Below are 22,281 nucleotides of genomic sequence, written 5' to 3'. Positions count from 1 at the left end.
GATACGTTGTGTCCTAACGTATTGGATGTGACATGTCGTTTTCTCGAACTGAAGATTTTAGAAAAACAATAAGGGCTATATCCAATGTTAGGAATTTTGAGAAATTGTGCCCTAACGTATTGGGTTTCGACTTTTCATCTGACATAAAGCTATTGGATATCCTTTTTAAACTTCACCGCACGAGTTTTGAAAGTCAAAAGACAAGCTTATTCTCGAGGACTAAAAATGTCCTGTCCTAACGTATTGGGTGCGACATTTTATTACTCTGAGACAAGAAGGTCTTTAGCATTCGCCTCGATTTATACAAGCATCTTTTATAAAATTAACATTAATAAAAAGGGAAGGATAGTATTTTAAAATCTTTTCAAATTCTCAACACTAAAACATTAAACAATCAATTCGGTACCAATTTTGGGCGTTATGAGGGTGCTAACCCTTCCTCGTGCGTAACCAACTCCCGAACCTATTTTCTCAAGCTTCGCAGATCAAAATTATTTTCAAGGTGAGCCGATCACACCTTAATAAAGGATCGGTGGCAACTCCAAATTTTCATTTTTAAGTCGACAACAAACTTTTTTGTTTTTCAAAAAAAGTGGTTTCGACAACCCCAAAATAAGGCCTAGGAGTTTTGAGGGTATTTTAGGAATTTTAGCCTATATGTGCTTGGAATTTTGTAAGGTTGGTATTCGATAATGTTTTCGGCAATGGTTATTAGGGATTGGGCCAATTTATGAAAATGAGTTTTAAATACCTTAATTTTAGAAGAATGACTGATTTGTAACAGGGTCAAAACAGTGAGCATTTATGTTGCAAATTTTACCAATTTTTAAAAGTGAACCTAATAAAACCCCATTCCGAGTTCTATTTCATGATAGTTGCTCTCCAAAGTTTGTTATTGTCGTCCCTTGCTATCCCTTTGATCTTTCAATTGATTTTTTATTCCCAAACCATAATACTTTGATTTCCTATCATTCCCAAGTCAATTACCTTCATAAATATCTAAGAAAAACATTCAAAAACTCCATAGGTTTCATCATCTTCTTTTAATCTTCCATCAAAGGTAACCATTCACTTTTTGAATTAGCGACAAAACTCGTTTAATCTTTCATCAAAGGTAACCATTCACTTTCCCATTAGGCTTTAATGTTATCTAGACTTTAAAATTGAGTTTTTAGGTATGAAATTGCATGTTTTAATTAAAACCCAAAAATTGGGTCATTAATGGTAGAATTCGAGATTGTGGATGAAAATATTATTTAAAAGTGTTTTTAAACTTATTTTAACTTGATTAGAATGTTTCTAAAATTACTTCGAAGTTTCTTTAAGAATTTTGGGCGTGACAAAAACTTTCCTTCCAACTTTTATGGCTAAACTAAAATTGTTCTTAGTTTTTGTGGCTCAACTAAAACCTTCCCAATTTAAAATCGGTGATATGAAAGAGAGTAAACAAAAATATCTTTACATGGTATGTGTTTACAAAAATTAAGCTCTCAAAGAAATGAAATAAGAATGATAAAAAAGAATCTAACAATAAGCTCCTAGAGAATATTTACAAGAGAAAATGAAAGAATAAAGATTTGAATACTTTTCTCTTGACTTTGATGCTTGGATATCTCTTTTCTGAGTCTTAAAGTGTTTTTGAAGTCTATTTATATCAAGAAATAAGTTTGTGGACTTTATGGCTATTGGGGATGAATTCTTGTTGTTGGAAGCATTAATTTTGGGCTTAAAAACCATCCCTAAACGTCATCTTTTGAGACCTAGCAAGATGTCTCGAGAGAAGCCTGAAAAATAGTCATTATATAGTCGTTGGCAGGCCATGTCTCGAGGCATATAGGCTTTTGTTTCGAGACAAATAGGATTTTGTCTCAAGACATGTAGCCCCTGAAGCATAATTTTGCTTTGATGTTTTTTTATCTAGGGACATATAGTCATATGTCTCGAGACTTGCATGCCAAAGTCTCTTAAAACCATTTTAAACAACTTAAAACACTTTAGTATTAACCCAAAAATATTTAGATAAATTAAAACACATTTAAAACATATTTTTTAGTATTTTGGAAGTCTTTGAAAATACTTTGAAAATGTTTGATAAAATTTTCAATCATATTTCACCAAATGATTCAGGACATATAATACATATAAAGTTTGTCTTAAATGTTGTTACTGGAAAGCTTGATGAAGAATTTGCAACACAGTATGTAAGTTTGGCTATCTAATTCCATAAACGATAAATTGGGTTACAAAGGAAGTCGAGGGGAGGGGGAAGAAGGAAGTGAAAGTTGCATTAATAGAGGATAAAAGCTTGAGGGGTCGAACATAAAAGACGTAAAAAACAATGTAAGTAATATAGCTAAGAAAGAACATAAAGAGGATAAAGGTGTAGAGGAAATTTAAGATGATGGGTTTAATGGGGAATATTGGGGCATTTTGTTGAAGGAAACTGAGGTGGGATTCAAAGGTGGGAGAAAATAGTTGATAGATGAAGAGGTAAATGGATGAAAAGAAAGAGACTAGGAGGAGAAAGAGGGCTGAGAGAGTTATGAAGCAGATGTAGTGGGCATTGAGTATGCGACTAGATTCGGATAGGAAATTGAGTTTCCTGATATGTTTTGTTTTGTTGTTGCTATTTTGTTTATTACTTTCTGGCGCTACACTTGCACAAAGGTGCCTCACTATCGAGAAACACGAAGGATGCAAATGATGGAATAAGGGTAACGCAGGATAGGGAAGTGGTGGACGTCCGACAAAGAAGATGAGATTTATTCAAGGATGAAATGGTGCTCGAAAAAGTCAACAAAAAAATTGCCACGTATTAGTTACTCAAGGGGTTAATGTGTCACGTCAATAATTTGTATAAGATGACGGAAAATTTAACAGTAGTAATTAGTTCAAAAATTTTTTTATTTAGAGGGACTAAATTGAGAAAAAAAATTAATTAACTAAAATAGGAAAAACTCTATTTTAGATTGACCATGGGTATAATTTACCCTTACAATTTTCTAATATATTAGATTGAATCTCAATTATTCTATCCATAATATATGCATTTCATTCTTACCATTTACATAATAAATGAAGTCTAAATCTAAATTTTTAAACTCATGTTTCCAAATGGAGCACTAAGGAATTTAACAGATTAAATTTGAAAAAAATATAAAAACTAAAACCGACCCAAATTAAAAACTAATACGTAATTTATGCATAATGCAGGGACTAATAACAGAATTTGACCAGAATTAAATAATGAGTTTTTAGCATGTGACGTGGCAAATACACGACCAGCAACGGCTCAACTTAACTACCTCTCCCCATCTCCCTCTTCTCAAACGGATAATCCTTCATGGCCTCTACTTCTCTTCTTTCACCGGCCGCCATAGCCACCGCGGCGGGCGCCACTTCTATCACCCACCATTCCCTCCATCCCTCCTCCAAACTTCCTGTCCGTAACCTCCTCTTCAAATCCATTTCTGGAAACAACAGACCGTCCTCCAGGCTCCACGTGTCCTCCCCAACTGACCAACCCGCCGCAACCACCACTCCCGCCCAACCCTCCTCCAAAAGCCCCAAAGAAGAAACCATCTTCTTCGACGGCGGAGCCCACTACGGGGACCTCTTAGCCAATCTGCTTCTGGGTTTCACTCTTCTATGGCTGCCGTTGACTCTAGCCGCCGTTTCGAGGGCGTTTTTCCTGAGGTACAGGTTCACCAACCTGCGGGTGACGGTTATTTCGGGACTGACGGGTCAGGATAGGAGCGATTTCTCTTACAAGGTGATTAAGGACGTGCAGGTGGTGCCGCGTTTCATAGGTGAGTGGGGTGACGTTATCATAACCTTGAAAGATGGAACTAAGGTTGATCTTAGGAGCGTCCCTAGGTTTAGAGAGATTGCAAAGTACTGTCTCGCCATGGCCGAGAAACCTGTTGTTTTGAAAGAAACTGGAACTAAAGGGTTTTAGGTTAAAGCTGGAAAGGTATGTAAATTCTGGGTTTTGCTTTGATAAATTTTTTTTATACAACGTTGGTGTCACATTGTTATAGTTTAATTGAGAAGATAATGTATCTCTTAAAATTTTCATTTGATCAACTATATGTGTACAATTCTGGGGTCCTTTGGTTATGCATTTTAGTACTAAAGATGATGCATTTTAATTTTACTGCACCTATTGGAGTCCTTTGATTACACTTCAGAGCACATAGGTTGAGGCTCTCTAGTTCAGATGATGCATTTTGATTTTAGTGCAGAACTTTTGGGAAATACTGGTGCGAGGTTAACTAGTAGGAGTGGTAGCCTAATGGATTTCTCTAAATTATCGATTATCCAACTAGACTTGTTGATTGAGCAAATTAGATTAGTTTTGCATCGAATCAATTTAGATATATTAATTAGAATTTTAAATCTTTTGGGTGTTTCGGGCTTAAGGCATTATAAGTTCAAATTGTTTTGAATTTGTATCTTTCCGGTTCAAGACTCGTGTTTTCCTTAGATAATTTTGATTCTACTAGTTTAGAGCATTTCTGGTTTAGGTTGTTTCGGTTTTGTATCATTCCGGGTTTGAAGCTCATATTCGATCAGGTTATTTTGGGTTTTGATCATTTCAAGTTAGAAACATTTCAAAGCATTGGTTCAAATCAGTTTGAATTCAAGTCAATTTGAGTTCCTGTGGAACAAGTTAAGGTCCAAATTGAGTTTAATCAAGTTGTGTTGTATATCAAACAATGAACCTCCGAACTTCACCATCTGAACTTCCTCTAACCCTTACCTGATATAGGTTCATTTTTGTTGTTGTTCATTTTCAACTCCCAGAGCGGGAGAGATCAGTACAAAACAGACCCAAGAGAACAGCCTTACCCACAAGCGAACCAAAAAACCAAAAAATGGTTTTAAGAAAACAAGTAAGGTAGGGAGAAACCATGGTTACCGATCTACAAGTCAGAAACCATGGTTACCGATCTACAAGTCCGAACATTTTGATCGATAAACCCAGCCCTCCCCAATAAGATAGATTAGTGACGCAGACAAATGAAATTCCCAAACCATGTCTCTAACAACAAATCAAAAGCCTGACACAGTAGAAAAAGTTTAATACCAATGCAATATACATTGTACATATCTAAGTCGGAGTCAACTAGCCTTCTCTCTTTCGTTCAGAACTCAGAAGCAGCCTCCCCAAGGGAGATCGTCACAAGAGACTTTAAGCTAGTTAAAGACCTCTTCAAGGAAGAAGAAACAATTATAGAGCCAAGACATAAAATCCAGACCCCTGCTGTGATCTCTAAAATAAAAAAGAAAACTCGATCCAGGAATTCACTCAAGACGACTAATCCAACTGGCCAAGGCAACGTCGAAACGAGGCCGGCGGATTTAAGGAGAAGAAACAGTTACTAGCTTTTGAATTAATGCTCATATATGACATCTTGATGTAACATGTTGCCATGGTGCATGGTAACAAGTTACATAATCTATCCATCCATAAGTAATGGATTGTTCCTTTACAACAACAACATTGATCATTCAATGACCAATATGCATCTTGGATCAACTTTATAAATGTGGTAAGCGCTTTTCCCCTGTGAAAAGCTCGTATTTGGTGTTGTGTAGAATGAATAAGAAAACAGCAATATCGTCATGATGGTGAAAACAGAAAACTAACAAGGTTGGTCTTTCCATTCCCGACACATCAGCCAGCATTTGTTTCTTCTTTTCAGCTCTTTTGGTCTTATAACCCACAATCTAGCCATCCATTCATTCAAATTTAAAATTCAATTTCTCTAACCTAAATTCAAACTAATCTGCATTCAATATGTACCATTCCAGCCTTCAATCACTACTAAATAATTTAGGTTCGCATCCATATTTCAAACCTAACTTTTATTTTTTAAAATCTTAAACATTTTAAGAATTACTTTTCAACTTCAAATATAACTAAGTTATTCAAGTTAAATAATAATTTTAAATATTATATTTTTTAACATTAAATCTTATATTTATAAAGTATATAAAATTTATAATTCATTACAAAATTAAAATTAAAATTAAACTATAAATGTGTGTGTATATATATGAAAATTAAAACATTTATAAACCTAAAATAATACACTAAAAGTATCGAGACAAAGATGAAACACTCACCAGTACAGTATTGACTACTTTGATCCAAGCTAAAATGACTCTATCAAACAACTCGAAATGATTCAAACCTATAATGATTCATAAAAAAAAAAAAAACAGAAGCCTTAAATTCAATTGACCCAAATCCTAAACACAAAATGACCAGCATTTGAAATGTCTCGGACTCAAATGACCCAAATCCAAAATCAAACCAAACTGAAATGACATTAAAATTTTAAAATCAAAATTATCCAAGACTCAAATTGAATCGACTTAAAATCAATTTGACCTGCCCAAATAATAAGTCTACATGGCCATAGCATATGTTTAATTTTTTTAATAAATGTCATGTTTAAAGTATCAAATATATGCATTTTAAGAGTTAATTGCATCATACATATTCAAACTATAATCTTTATTTTAAATTGGTCTCCAAACTTCAAAATGTTCTAATTACATCTCAAAGTTATCATGTTATATCAATCGGTTTTTTATTATTGAAACAATTAATTTAACCATTAAATAATACGTGAAATTTTGTGTGACATAATTTAAAATGAAAATTTTAGAGAAAAGTAAAATGTTTCCACATAACTTTTAAAGTTAAAACTAAAATAAATTAAAACCGAAAAAAAGTGGACGATAGTTCTTGTAAAAGTTTCAAAACCTCAAAACCAAGATTTTTACAACATCTATTTTTACAAGTTTCATTTTAAAATAATGATTTTTAATAATGGAAGGACCTTATTGATATAACATGATAGTTTGAGGATGTAATTAGAATATTTTAAAGCTTAAGAGCCAATATAGAATGGCGGTCATAATTTGAGAACGTTTGATGCAATTAACTCGTATTTTAAATAAAATGAAGAGTTAAAAATAATTGATGGATGTTGGAAAAATACTACTACAAAACAAATTTGTTAGCATTGACTGAAAAAATAAACCAAGAATTACGAAATCAAAATTTACTGTGCTGTGGAAAAATCACTGCCTTAGAAACAAATTCGCCCTGATCGGTGTAATCATGTAGTGGACGTTGTCCCCCAAGGTTAACACAGTGCTTTAATATTCGTACACCCGAATAAGAAAGGTAGAACACAGTTGGTGTTCTTCTTCTTAGGGAAATCACACTAGGATATACCCACTTACCAACAATCCTTTGTATTACCAACAACCCCCCCACTAATGCAAAGTAATTTGAATTTTTTTTATAAACACAAGAAAGAGTAGAGGTTTTTCCAGTTAAAACGTGAGAAGAGCAATAACGAAATTAGTCGCTTAGGCACTAGTATATTGTGGATTTGAACTAGTACATAAAGAAATGAATGATTCTTCTCTTTAACAAGTAAACGAATCTTGAACTTGTTAAGATAGGAATTAACTCATGACACACAACTAATATTATATTCAATTGATATTGCACGATAAATCAATAAGTTTTTCATAGAAGGTGGTTAGTCCTTCACACTTACGTAGGTGATTTCGTCAAGTCTACCTTAATATAGACCACTCGAATCAAGGCTATGAAATCATTAAGACCATTTATTAAGCTCATCCTCTCAAATTTAGATTCAGTGATTCATCAAGCTTGTCTCAATAGGACCACCCAAATTCTAGGATATGAACTCATTAAGAGTAATAAAATCAACCTCTCAAGTCGGTGAAGTCATTAAGCCTGTCTCAATAGGACCACCCAAATTCTAGGATATGAACTCATTAAGAGTAATAAAATCAACCTCTCAAGTCGGTGAAGTCATTAAGCCTGTCTCAATAGGACCACCCAAACTCTTGGCTATGAATTCATTAATAGTAAGAACTCAACCTTATGCAATTACATCATTCGCCATAGGGATAGGTAAAATGTACACTATAAGTCTTTCCATGGTTTCGTTTGACCATATTAAATTTAGAGAACTAAGTTGGGTATCCACCATGAATTCCTCAACCACTGGGCTTAAGACCCATCCCCCTTGATGAATCAAGAACCATTTTCCTAATTAACCTTTTAGTTATTGGATCAACTAGGTTCCTTTCAGACCTCACGTACTCCAACACAAGTACTCCATTATTTATTTAATTTTTCACAAATTCATGTCTTATTCGAATATGCCTCTTCTTACCATGTAAGTTTGGCTCTTAGCAACACAAATTGTGGCTTGTAAGTTACATAATAGAGATACAAGAGGTACTGGTTTTCCTCATAAATGAATCTTTGCAAGTAGATTCCTAAGCCACTCGGCCTCTTACCCGACTAAGTCAAGAGCTATAAACTCTGAGTCCATCATGGAGCAAGCAATATAGGTCTGTTTAGCAGACTTCCACGAAATGACTACTCCACCCAAAGTAAAGACATACCCATTTGTAGAGCTCATATCATAATTATTAGTTACCCAGTTTGCATCACAATAGCCCTTAAGGATTGTAGGGCATCCGAAAAACTCTAACTCCCAAGTTATTGTACCTTTAAGGTATTTAAGCAAACACATTAGAGCATTCCAATGATCATTGCTAGGATTATGGGTATATCTACTTAGTCTAATAACTACATAAGCAATATCCGGTCGAGTATAGTTCATCAAGAACATAAGACTTCCAATAATCTTAGCATAGTCTAATTGAGAAAAACTATTTCTTATATTCTTTAATAGTTGTATGCTAGAATTATAAGGAGTTCTCACAGGGATTATATCAAAGCTATTAAATTTTTTTTATCACTTTCTCTATATAATGAGATTGGTTTAATGCAAATCCATTTTAGATTTTGTAACCTTAACTCCTAAAATTACATCTACCTCTCTCAAATTAGTCATTTCAAAGCTAATAGATAATAAATTCTTGGTTTTATTAACGGATTCTATATTGCAATTGAGAATTAACATATCATCACATACATACTTATGATGACACAATTAGAACCAAACATCTTAGAATATACACATGCATCTGCACCATTAACTATAAAACCGAAACTAAGAATAGTCTTATAAAATTTCTCATAACATTGTTTTGGAGCTTGTTTGAGAGCATACAGAGATTTTTTGAGTCTGCAAACTTTATCTTCCATACAAGGTGCCACAAAACCTGAAGGTTGCTCCATGTAGATCTCCTCATCCAAATCACCATTCAAGCAAGTTGTCTTCACATCCATTTGATGTACCAGCAATTTGTGAATAGAAGCTAAAGCAAATAAAACATAAATGGTTGAGATCTTAGCCATAGGAGGGTATATATCAAAATAATCTACTCCAAATTTCTAAGTAAACCATTTAATCACTAGTCTTGCCTTATACATTTGTATTGACCTATCTGGTCTAAGTTTCTTTCTAAAGACTCATTTATTACTAATAGGTCTAAAACCTCTAGGCAAGTTTACTAATTTCCAAGAGCGATTAGACATAATAGATTCAAGCTCATTATCAATAGCATATTTCCAAAAACTAGCATCTATTGATTTTATGGCTTCATCATAGGTTTTTGAATCACCATCTATAAAAAATGCATGAGCAATAGTATCACTTATTAAGTTTAAATCATTAATCTCAGTTATGAAGGAAGTAAGGAAATTAGGTTCAAAACTAGTGGCAGTCTTTTGTCTTTTACTTCTCCTAGGTTTCACATCATCATTAAGAATATCTCTATTATGTGTACTAAAAGAAGAAACATGTTCAACTAATTGTATATCAGGATTTAGGCCAGATTTATTTAAAGGAAAAATATTTTCAAAGAAAACAGCATCTCTAGATTCACATATGGAAGAATCATGCAAAGACATAAATTTATAAGTAGCATTGTTCAGAGCATAACCAACAACAACAATAGCAACAGTTTTAGATTCGATAGTGTTCAATTTAAAAGTAGGCAAGCCTACTTTTGCTAAGCACCTCCACACTTTTAAGTATTATAGATTAGGGGCATAACGTTTCTACAATTCGTATAGGGTACATTCTAATTTTCTATGAGGCACTTTATTAAGAATATAATTTGCAGAAAGTACGGCCTGCCCCCACATGCGGTCAGGTAAACCAAAATTAAGTAGTAAAACATTCATCATTTCTTTTAGAGTTTTGTTTTATCTTTCAGTTATGTCATTTTTTATGGAAATTTGGGAGCGAAAAACTCATGTATAATTTTGTCTTTCTCACAAACCTTTTTAAGAAATTTAATGCCATACTTGCCACCTCTATCAGATCTAAGCCGATTTATTCTCCCAGCAAGCTGGTTTTCTACTTCTGCTTTATAAAAGAGAAAGATTTGTTCAGCTTCATCTTTTTTTCTTAGAAGATAAACCTTTGTATACCTAGACTAATCATCTACAAAGGCAACATAATAATGTTTTCCAATTTTACTTTCTTTGTTTCTAAAGTCTGCTAGATTAGTATGAACCAACTTTAAAAGTTCAATCTTCATATAAAAAATAATCTTTAAGGAAGGTCTAGCATGCTTAACTTCAACACAAATTTCACATTTATTCAAGCTACTATCATTTAGATTAGGAAGTAGATTCATTTTTATGAGTTTTTCCAAAGAATGAATATTCACATGTCCTAATCTAGGATGCCACATGTCAAACGATTCAATAATATAAACAAAAGTGGTGACTTTATTATTATTAAACATAGTCTCAATAAAAAACAAACATTCATTCAAATAATCTTTCCCCACATAATCTCCATTTTGGGAAAGTACAAGTTTATCGGATTCAAAGACTAGTTTAACACCTGCCTTATTGTAATGGGATTTTTGTGCAAGTGTACACAATCGTTCAAGTTATAAGTAAGTAAAATGAGTTATCATCTCCATAGGGACTGTGTATGTTAATCAATTATCTACAAAATTATAAGCTAACAATTTGGTGATAAAAACACAATAATTTGAGTGATGATGATTAAACTAGATTAATTTAACTAAATGTAAGATTGATCCCTAATGCAATTTTAAGCTAAGTATGCAAAATTATCTAAATGTATGAATGTATTTTAGCAACAGAAACACAATTTCAACAATCAATAACATGTATAGGCTAGGATAATTACATTAATCAAATCAAATCATTTCCATCATGCTTAACAGTGTTCGGAAAACATTCCATGGCAACTCGATCTTTCATGAGTTTGAAAACCGAATTAAGTCCTTTCGGAATTTTTTACTTAGTGAAATATGCATTTTACTAATCATATTAAACTAAGGGTTTCTTAGTATTAATGTGAGGTAACAGGGATAGATTAAGTTTGAAACGATTTAATCACATATTAAATTAAGCATGCACTTTTCAATTAATGTGTCTACTAGTCGTCGCCTGGTTAGGATTGCTCAACTAATCTGAATGCGTCCAATCAAGTATAAATGAAATACATCTTGATTTTAATTGAAAACATGATAGACTGAGGCACAAACACTTTAACATGATTCAAACAAATATTATTGAATTAACACAACCATCCTAGCTAAACAGAATTAAGCTATCATTGTTGATGAAAAAAAATCATAAAACACATAACAAACATGATTAAATTAAACAACTTGGTGCGTCATTGAAAACACCAAAAATAATCTAATAATCTATCCCTAAGAAATAATGAAAAAAATTGTATAAGGGAAGTAGGGTAAAATCCACAGGGACTAGATCGCTACAGCTTTTTGTTCCTCAAATCCTGGGCAGAGTCGTGCCCAAGAAAAACATCTGACTTGGGAAAAATAAAGAAAAAACAAAATTAAAAATATGGATGAGTTGAAATTGAATAAATTGAAATAGCAATTGTGAAAAGAAATAGAGTTGAGAAAAGTAGTTTTCAATTTGAGGGATTCCAGCCTCCAGTTATCTCGATCATCCTTGGATTCAATCATAGGCTTTTAGGTGATCCTTCTCATGACCGAATAAGCCAGTTACAGTGGAATAGGACATCTATGACCACCAGCTCCACTTAGGTTTTAGCCTTACGATTTAGAAGAACCTGACTCTAGCCAACCGTCACTTTTGTGGGACCGTCTTACACTAGATCACCATTTTTCAATGGCGAATGTCACACCATTTCGTCTCTTGGGCTCGATAACCACTGACATAGTAAGTTAGTGAACCAATTGTGCAACCTTCCTAAAACATACAAAATGGTTGCTTTTCCACAAGATGAAAAGATTACTTTTGGAAGGATATAGACGGAAGTGTCATCCCGTAATGCGGAGAAATGATGAATACTCGTTGAGAAGGGTTAAGTGCGAGTTCTAAGCCTCATGAACTTTTTTGGAAGAGTTTTGATAACTTTTGGGTAGATGAGTTTAGTAGCTCATGCTTTTCGGGGAAAAAAACACAAGTTTAATGGAAAGGAATTTTATTGGAAAATAAAAGGATCAAAAAGGCTAAAAGCCTTAGGGGGAATGAGTTGTTTACAGAAATGATGAGTGAGTATTCATGTCACTCCATCCTCTATTTATAGTACATAAAAAAACCTAGTTTGTTCCTATTTAAACTCTAGAAGCTAATAAAAGATATAATTTGAAATTAAATCTAAACAATACCATAATAATCCTAACAATAATCTTAAAAATAAAATTCAAATTTAAATAAAGTCTTATGTTCATAAATCTATTCTTTGAATTTTTTCCCTAATTTTTTTCACATTTTGCATTTTCGGCACAACTTCTTCCCTATTTTGCATGCTCACTCGTTTTGTCTTTAAATTCACGCTTTTTGCCCCCAAATTTGCTTTTACCATCAATTTAGTCCCTATAAGATAAAAAAACCATAAACAGCCCAAATTAGTAGAATCTTACTCAAAATATATATGTAATTAACACATAAAAGTATGTAATTTTAGAGTATTATCATATTCCCCCTTACTTAGCTCATGCTTGCCCTCAAGTATGGTTCCTATCCCACTGTGTAATTTAGATTTTTCCATGAAAGAAATATCACTCCAAAGTTTTATAAAAATTAGGCATAATGCATATAAAAATAAAAAGCTTTAAGTAAAACTGAAAAGTACTCCAACTTAAACAAAAAAAAAATTAAATCGACTTGGAATATTTCATGAAAGTTAGGTTATTTACTAAACTTATCAAGACACCCTATTTGTTTCACCCTTAGTCTCCAAATGTAATTCTCTTTTTTCCTTCATTTTATTTATTTATTTATTTTTATTTTATTATTTTTTAATGCTTAAGAATGTATTGGCCCTTTTGACGCGAAGTGGAATGACAACCAAGTGCCCCACCCCGGTTATTCAACCCAACACACTCCTAATTTATTATATTATATATATTTTTTGGTTTAAGAATGTTTTGGCCCTTTCGATGCGAAGTGGAATGACAACCCAAGCACCCCACCCCGGTTACTCAGCCCAACACACTCTTAAAATTTTTTCTGTTTAATTCCGGTTAGCAGAGTTTTACCTAACACGTCACACAACATTTTTATGCAAAGTAGGATGACAACCCAAGCAACCTACCCCGATTACTCAGTCAGTCACATTGTAAGCTTGTGCTCATAACCACCGAATCATCACATTTTTTTTTTGGAAATGGAATTTTAATTTTGGAGGATTATGAAAAACAATCAAGTGTCAAAAATAAGTTTTGACAACTACCTAACAGTCATGAAAATAAATTTAGCATACATTCGTATTAAGTGTCAGCTTTGTATTTAGACTTAATCGATTTTACTATAAGCATGATAGGATTAACTTCATTAATCATAATTATTTTAGCCTAATAGAAATAAAACAGTGTAGATGAAATCATTATAGAAAGATCACAACTAACTCAATAGACAAGAATCATGCTCATAGGTCAAACAGTGGGTTATTCTTAGTCAAAATCTTGGCCATGAAAAGGAGCAGGATATACTAAAAAAATAAATGTGGGAAAAAAAAGCACAAAGCAGTAGCAACAGTGACATAGCGGAAGAAACATCAGATAAAACAACAGAAATAATAAGGAATGTCTCCCTTTACTTAAATCAGAATGCCCTCATGTGAAACATAATATTAATATGATGAAAAAGAAAGGGTTTAGAACATTCCCCATGTCATTTTCGTTACTATTTTCACCACCCGTTTCCAAATTTAATTTTTTGTTTACTCGGTTCTCCTAGATATAAGAAGAGAGATAAAAAATATTAACATGTAAGAAAATAAAATAGAAAGTAAAAATAAAATATATAACAAAATAAAAATAAAAATGACATTGGGTTGCCTCCCAACAAGCTCTTATTTAACGTTGTGAGCTTGACGCCCCAACTAGTATTGGGGCTATTACAGTTGGATTCTTTCGATCTTATAGGCTTGGAAATTCTCCTTTTTTACCACATCAACATATTTGGGTTCAACCGTCTTTGCGCCTCTTGTTTTGGTTTCGTATTTTCCTCCAAGAAAATCTTATGTGTGCATGTCAAGGGGCTAATCCCTTTTAAGTCGGCAATGGTCTCATCATTCTCTAAAAATGCATACTTGAGATGCTTGGGAAGTGGTTTTAATTCTAGATCTGGTGCGTGCACAACAGAAGGTAGAAATTTAGTGTTCATAGGAGCCAATAATTCATTAACAAATTCTCAAATAGATCCTAAATCGAAATTATCATCAAGCAATGTTTCAAGTTTATCTTCATAAGGTGACTCAAAAGTTTCTTCTACTAATGAGTCAATTATGTTGACATGGTTTACGTTCAAGATTTCACTTGGGTGACTAATAACGTCATAAACGTTAAACTTCACGATCCCCTCGTCAAACTCTATCGTGAGGGTTTCGCTATGCACGTCAATCTTAGTACTTGCAGTACTAAGGAATGGTCGCCCCAACAATATTTTCACCACATAAAAGTCCGCAGGAAAGATAAGCCCGTTGACTTTCACTAATACGTCCTCAAAGACTCTTTTGGGATGCACAATAGACATGTCTGCTAATTGAATGATAACATCTATTTTCATCAAAAACCCACGTTAAGTGATTCATAAATGGAAAAAAGAATTACATTTATGGTGGCCCCTAAATCACACATAGCTTTTTTAATTCCTAAGTGACCTATTTTGCATGGTATTGCAAACATGCCTCTGTCTTTACATTTTACTGGCATCCTCAGTTGTAATACCACAGATACATTTTCACTAACACTCATTCTTTCATTTCCAGTTAATTTTCGCTTGTTGGTGCAAAGCTCCTTAAGGAACTTGACATATCGCGAAATTTGTTTGACGGTATCCAACAATGGTATGTTAATCTCGATGTTTCTGAATGTTTCGAGAATCTTTTTTTCCTCTTTACCTTTTCAATATTGGTTTAACCGTTCTAGAAATAGAGGTTGAATTGTGGGCAATGGAGGTTTCTTTCGAACCTGTTCACCATTTTCCTACTTTCCCTCGGCAGAATCTTGATCAAGATTTTTACCAAGATTTTGTTCTAGTTCTTTTCCACTTCGTAACGTCACTACATTTGCATTTTATCTTAGGTTAGGTTCTGTTTGTGATGACAGCTTTCCTTGTGAGTTTATTTTTTCAATTGATATGGTCAACTCTCTTATAGATGTCTCGATTTTCTATTGAAAATCCTTTGTTTCCTTTTAGAAACCAAAAATTTTTTGTTGTATTTGCTGTTGGAAATCATGCACATTAGCTGCTAATTTATTGACCATGGTTTCTAGAGAGGTACTTGAATCTTGCGTTTTTTGTGGAAACTAGCTTTAGTATGACTGGTTATACCGTGGGTTAGCCCCATAACTCAAGTTAGGATGGTCTTTCCATCTTGGGTTATATGTATTAGCGTAAGGGTTATATCGCCTTTAGAGTGGTCATAGTATCACCACAGAAACTAGGGCATGCATCATTTGTATGTTCGAGTGTTGCACAAATTACACACAATCGGACTAGTCCTATTTTTACTACAAAAAGAGAATTCATGATATTAGTAAGTTTTTCGACTTTGTCTTCTAAAGTTGAAATACTTAGCTGGTGAACCCTTCTAGTGGGTTCAGGATTGGCTCGAAATTGCTGTGTATTTGCAGCCATCATGGATATCAAGTCCCTTACCTGTTGGGGGTCATGTTGACTAGATGTAACAACCCATTTTTAGTGAAATCAGAATTATGGTTTCGAGACCACAAATTCGAGCCTAAAAGAAAAATTATTTTAATATTATTGCATGGTCTGCATTATGATAGGAAAGACGTATGAAAATTTTGTTATGAAAATTTTATCGATTACATGTTTAGTTTAATAGAAAGGACCAAATTGCATAAAATACAAAAGTTGAGTTCTAGTACCTATAGGTATTAAATAGCTACGGAATTCAAAACTTGAGGCTCTTATATATCATATAGATCATTAAGAGGAGTTAGTAGATAAGTGTGATGATTCATCCATGGAAAATTAAATAAAGAAAAGAACTAAATTGGAAATTGAAATAATTAAAGATGATAATAATCTAATATCATCTTATTTCATCATCTTACCCAAATTATTTTATGGAAACCCTAGCTAAGAGAAAATAATCAAGCAAGCTTAATTAGGTAAGCAATCTTGTCCCGTTTTAGTAATTTTATATTTCCGAGATCATAATAACCTAATCTAACTATTTTGGGGATTAATTTGTAAAGTTATCAAATTACTAAAATTGTTCCATGGATGAGTATGCTGGAATTTTAAAATTTATGATAGAAACTAAAAGGTTGTTGATAGATAAACAACTTTTGTAAAGGAAATTTTGATGAAATTGTGATTTAGGTAGTAAATTGTAAAGATGTAAAATACATGGAAAATTTGAATTTTGTGGAATACATGGGCTGTAAATGTTATATGAAAAATTCAGCTAGGCTTGGAATAAGGATTAAATCATGAATTTCATTTTCCGAGTCTAGGGACAAAATTAGAATTAATCAAAAGTATAGGGGCAGAATGGTAGTTTTTCCTAAGATGTGAATTGAATATAAAATGTATTAAATTGATGTTAAATTCATTTATATAGATTCAGAAAGACCAAATAAGGAGTTAGATCGAGGAAAAGAAAAAGTATCGGATTAGTAACCTAGAAACACGAACAAGTGTCGAGGTAAGTTCGTGTAACTAAATTGTATAATTATATGTTTGAATTGCATGTTATGTATGTGAATTGTGTAATTGCTATGTATATGAAATTAATCACATATCCGACAATGCCCGGCAAATAATAAGTCTCGATTGAATAAATAAAATTTGATGGATACAGGATTCCCGTATTGGTTGTGGTCCTACATATGTTTTGGACACACCACATCTCGAAAGAGTGTCCTGTTATTAGCCCTCTCAAGCTTCTCATTATATGGTTCTGGCGAACTTCCCGTTAATAGCTCTTCGGAGCATCCCGATCGGTTGTGATACTGCATGTGTTGTCGGCACACCGCAGCTCTTATGAACATCTCGTTAAATGGCTCTTTGTGAGCTTCTCGATTAATGGCTCTCCACAGCTACTTGATATGGCTCACTTGAACTTCCCGATATATGTTTATCCGGAGCTTCCTGTTAATGGCTCTTCGAAGCTACCCGTTATTGACTCGTATGAGCTTCCCGATTATGGCTCTTATGAGCTTCTTGTTATACAGTCCGGATAAGCTTCCCGTTATATAGCTTATATGAGTTTCCTGTTATGTGAATTGACGAATTATAAATTGTACACTTCATGTGTACTACATATATATCCATCGATATTTTAAATAATTCAACGGGAAAAGTTTTGACGTGAGATAACATGAAATTGAAATAAATTCATCAGTATATACTCAAAATATGTGGAATTGATGTATGAATACAAGATGTGGAAAGTTTATGAACATGAAAATTATGATATTTGATGAGCACATCCTTATTCTTGTTATTTGCATGAAATACATGACTAATATATTTGATGATGATGTATGTTTAGGTTATTGACTAAATTGATTTGGATGTGTTTTATATGCTTACTTTAAATGTATAAACATGGTAAGTAAATTTCCGTTATACAAACTTACTAAGCATTAAATGCTTACTCTATTTTATTTCTTCGGTTTTATAGTACTCAGAAGCTCGTAAAGGTCGGACGTGGGTCAAAGCAACATCACACTATCTATCGGCTCGTTTTGGTATAAATTGTAAATTTCTTTTAAGTATAATGGCATGTATAGGTTAAATATAACCAACTATGGATTGTATGTGTTTGGTTGGAATTAGCCATTGGAATGGCTTGTAAATGGTATGTTTTGATATGTAAAATGGTTTTAATATGCTTGATGTGTGATTGAAAAGGATGATTGATGAAAATCATATAGGTGTATTGGTTTATGATGGTAAAATTTATAGAACATGTTTATATATATTTATCGTATTTTGGTAAGTATGGATACTTGAACATATGTGTTGATATTTCTTACATAAAACTTGGTTTTGGCTTGATTTGAATGATTCATATTGGCTTGGGATTGTGTTTAAGTGTTAATGTAGGTGGAAGATAAGATTTAGTGAAAAATAAGGCTTAGAAATAGCCTTATTTTATCCACATGGGTAGAGACACGGGTGTGTGATTTGGCCGTGTGTCCCCTGTATCTTAAAATTTCAAAACAGAATGCTCATGCATTTTCACACGAGCAGAGACACAGGCGTGTGTCTCAGTCGTGTGTGTCACATAGTCTAGCACACGGGTGTGTGACTTGGCCGTGTGAACCCTACACCTTAATTATGCAAGTCAGTATGCTCACACGACCTATCACACGGACGTGTGGCTCGGTCATGTGACTAAGTCAGTATGCAACCTAAATTAGACACGGGCTGTGATACGCCCGTGTGCCTCACGTCGAATGCCCACACAGTCTGAGACACGAGCGTGTCACTTGGCCGTGTGAGTCACACGGGCATGTATCCTCTGCACATAAGGAAAATTTTTAAATTTTACGAAAAATCTTCTGAGTTCCCAATTTAGTCCCGAACTTGTTTCTAATACATACATTGGGCCTCGAGGGTCCATATAATGGACAATATGATTGAATATGTTTGATTTTGGATATGAATAGTAAGTGATATGAGCTATCTATATTTGATCTATAAACTTTGGTAATGCTCCATAACCTTGTTTCGGCAACAAATATGGGTTAGGGGTGTTACACTAATGCCCCTCCACTGGATGCATCTATCATATTCATTTCTATGGGCTCCAAGCTCTCATAGAAGTATTGGAGCAGAGTCTGTTCTGTTATCCCTTGTTGTGGGTAACTTGCCCAAAACTTCTTAAACCACTCCCAATAGTCGTAAAGAGACTCCACATCTTTTTATCTTATCCCAACAATGTCCCTCCTTAGTTCAGCTGCGCGTGATGCTGGAAAAAATCTGTTGAGAAAAAAATGGGAAAGATCAACCCATGTTGTGATGGATCTAGGAGGTAAAATAACCATTCCCTAGCAGAGTCTGCTAGGGAAAAAGGGAAAGCACGTAATTTGATTTGATCCTGAGTTACGCCCTGAGGTTTCATATTAAGACAAACCATATGAAACTCTTTTAAATATTTGTGTGGATTTTCATTTGTAATCCATGAAAAGTTGGCCGCAACTAGATTACTCCTGACTTAAGTTCAAAATTAGTATCCATAGTTGGATATGTAACGCATAACGGCTGTTGCTCTGCAGGAGCTTCAGCTATTTGCCGAATCGCTTGAGAGATAGGTTGTTGTGCTAGATTCAAGTTTACGTTAACCCTAGCATTAGACACATCTTCTGGTGGATTGACTCCTAACCTTTCACTCTCTAGTTTTTTAGAAGGGTTTTCTTTAACCTTAGACTTAACATCATCGCCTACTTCTATTTTTGGCGGTAGGTTACTCTGAGTTCCTACCACCTCTGACTGTTTTTTCTGTAAATTTGTTTCCTTGCGATTAACCCTCGCAGTCTTTTCTATTTCTGAATCGAACGCAGAATTTCCTGGAGTTGATCTGGTCATAAGAAAAAGAAACAAGATTAGTATGTTACCAGTCCTCAACAATGGCGCCAAAGTTTGGTGCGACGTTGAAGCACCAAAAATAACTTATCCCTGAGATATAACGAAAAGAATACTATATAGGAAGTAAGGTCAAATCATTAGGGGCTAGATCGCTACAGGTTCTTGTTCCTCGAAATCTTGGGTTTAGCCATGCCCAAGAAAAATGTCTGACCTGGGAAAAAATAAAGAAAAAAAATTAAAAATATGGATGAGTTGAAATTAAATAAATTGAAATTGCAATTGTAAAAAGAAACAGAGTTGAGAAAAGGGTTTTTCGATTTGAGAGATTCCAGCCTTTAGTTATATCAATCCTCATTAGATTCAATCATATGTTTTTAGGTGATCCTTCTTATGACCGACTAAGCCAATTATAGTGGAAGAGGACACCTATGACCACCAGCTCCAGTTAGGTTTTAGCCTTACGATTTAAAGGAACTTGACTTTAGCCAACCTTTACTTTTGTTGGACTGTCTTATAATAGATCACCATTTCTCAATGGTGAATGCCATGCCATTTCATCTCTTAGGCTAACAACCACTAACGCAGTAAGTTAGCGAATCGACTGTGTAACCTTCCTAAAACATACAAAGCGGTCACCTTTGCAAAAGATGAAAAGGTTACCTTAGGAAGGACATGGACGGAAGCGTCTGTCCCGTAATGCGGAGAAATAATAAACACTCATTGAGAAGGGTTCAGTGCAGGTTCTAAGCCTCATGAATTTTCTTGGAAGAGTCTTGATAACCTTTGGCTAGATGAGTTTAGTGGCTCATGCTTTTCAGGAAAAAACACAAGTTTAATAGAAAGGAATTTTACTGGAAAATAAAAGGAACAAAAAGACTAAGAGCCTTAGGGGGAAGGAGTTTTTTACAGAAATGATAAGTGAATATTCATGTCACTCCATCCCCTATTTATAGCACATAAAAAACCTAGTTTGTTCCTATTTAAACTCTAGAAGCTAATAAAAGATATAATTTGAAATTAAATCTAAACAATATCATAATAATCCTAACAATAATCTTAAAAATAAATTTTAAATTTAAATAAATTCTTATATTCATAAATCTTTTCTTTGAATTTTTTTGCCCCAAGTTTTTCACACTACATTTTCGGCACCACTTCTTCCCTATTTTGTACGCTCACCAATTTTATTTTAAAATTCACACTTTTTGCCCTCAAATTTTCTTTTACCGTCAATTTAGTCCTTATAAGATAAAAAACCATAAACAGCCCAAATTAGTAGGATCGTACTCAAAATATATATGTAATTAACACATAAAAGTATGTCATTTTAGAGTATTATCACAACTAGTAAGGAAAGAGTAAACTCTATTTCAGTTCAGCAGCCTTTTAGATTTGGATTGAAAGTGTTTCATCGATCCGCCCGTTGCTCTTTTACTAATGGTTCCTTAAAGGTGGCCAGCCAAGAGGTGGTCTTTTCAAGGCTTTAGTTGGCTAAAATGGAAGGTAAAATGGAATGGCTATGGATGGGGAGAATAAAGCGAGTGAGGGAATGAGAGAATGAATGATGTTTGTGAAAATGAAGGATGAGGGATTTTTTGAGAGGTGAGAGTAGTGTGGTATTTATAGGTGAGGTTGAGGGTGAAGTTTACTAAAAATAGGGATTGGAATCCCTCCATCTTCTCCATTACTTGGTTGGCCACAATATATGGAAATGGAGGTGATTTGGTTTCTTATTTTGTGTACAAAATCATGTTATAATTAGGCATAGAACGGTTTCAAAGGCAATATTCTAAGGCTCTTTTCTAATTAAATTGCTACTGTAGGGACCTTCAATAAAATATCTCAAAGCTGATTTTTGGGCAGCCATATGCTTGTGTCGGATTTGGGCTTGACTTCCCCTTGTTGGACGGTTTCATGATCTAATAAATAACCAAACATGTTCACTTTGCAACAAAACTTTAGCTGGGTAAAATTAACATTTTTATGACCCAATTTTGTATGGTTTTGCCATCCAAGTAAGGTGGATGTGTTCATGTCCATTCAACATTGTGATAATATCATCTTTCATCGACCCCTTGCATAATAAAAATTAACATATCATCTTCCATCGACCCTCTGCATAATAAAATCATGTAATAAAGCATAATTTTGCATACTTTATAAATTCATGTTCAATATTAACATTTAAACAAAATCCACTTAATTTATTAACAATTACTCAAGATTAATATAATTATTAAGTCAAA

General features: G+C 33.7%; 1 protein-coding gene across 1 annotated transcript; it reads left to right on the top strand.

Moving 5' to 3' along the window:
* Nucleotides 1-3,298: 3,298 nt before the first annotated feature.
* On the top strand, nucleotides 3,299-4,086 carry LOC105784119 (uncharacterized). The gene has a single exon (XM_012609914.2). It carries the CDS (start codon nucleotides 3,344-3,346, stop codon nucleotides 3,956-3,958), a length of 615 nt encoding a protein of 204 aa, XP_012465368.1. The 5' UTR covers nucleotides 3,299-3,343; the 3' UTR covers nucleotides 3,959-4,086.
* Nucleotides 4,087-22,281: the final 18,195 nt, after the last annotated feature.

This window comes from Gossypium raimondii, chromosome 13, assembly GCF_025698545.1.
Source record: "Gossypium raimondii isolate GPD5lz chromosome 13, ASM2569854v1, whole genome shotgun sequence".
NCBI lineage: Eukaryota > Viridiplantae > Streptophyta > Magnoliopsida > Malvales > Malvaceae > Gossypium > Gossypium raimondii.
The sequence above is the reverse complement of the archived record's forward strand: the minus strand, read 5'-3'. Positions and strand labels throughout refer to the sequence as shown.

Coding starts and splice junctions, on each gene's coding strand:
- LOC105784119 (XM_012609914.2), top strand. CDS start 3,344: ATGGCCTCTACTTCTCTTCTTTCACCGGCCGCCATAGCCACCGCGGCG.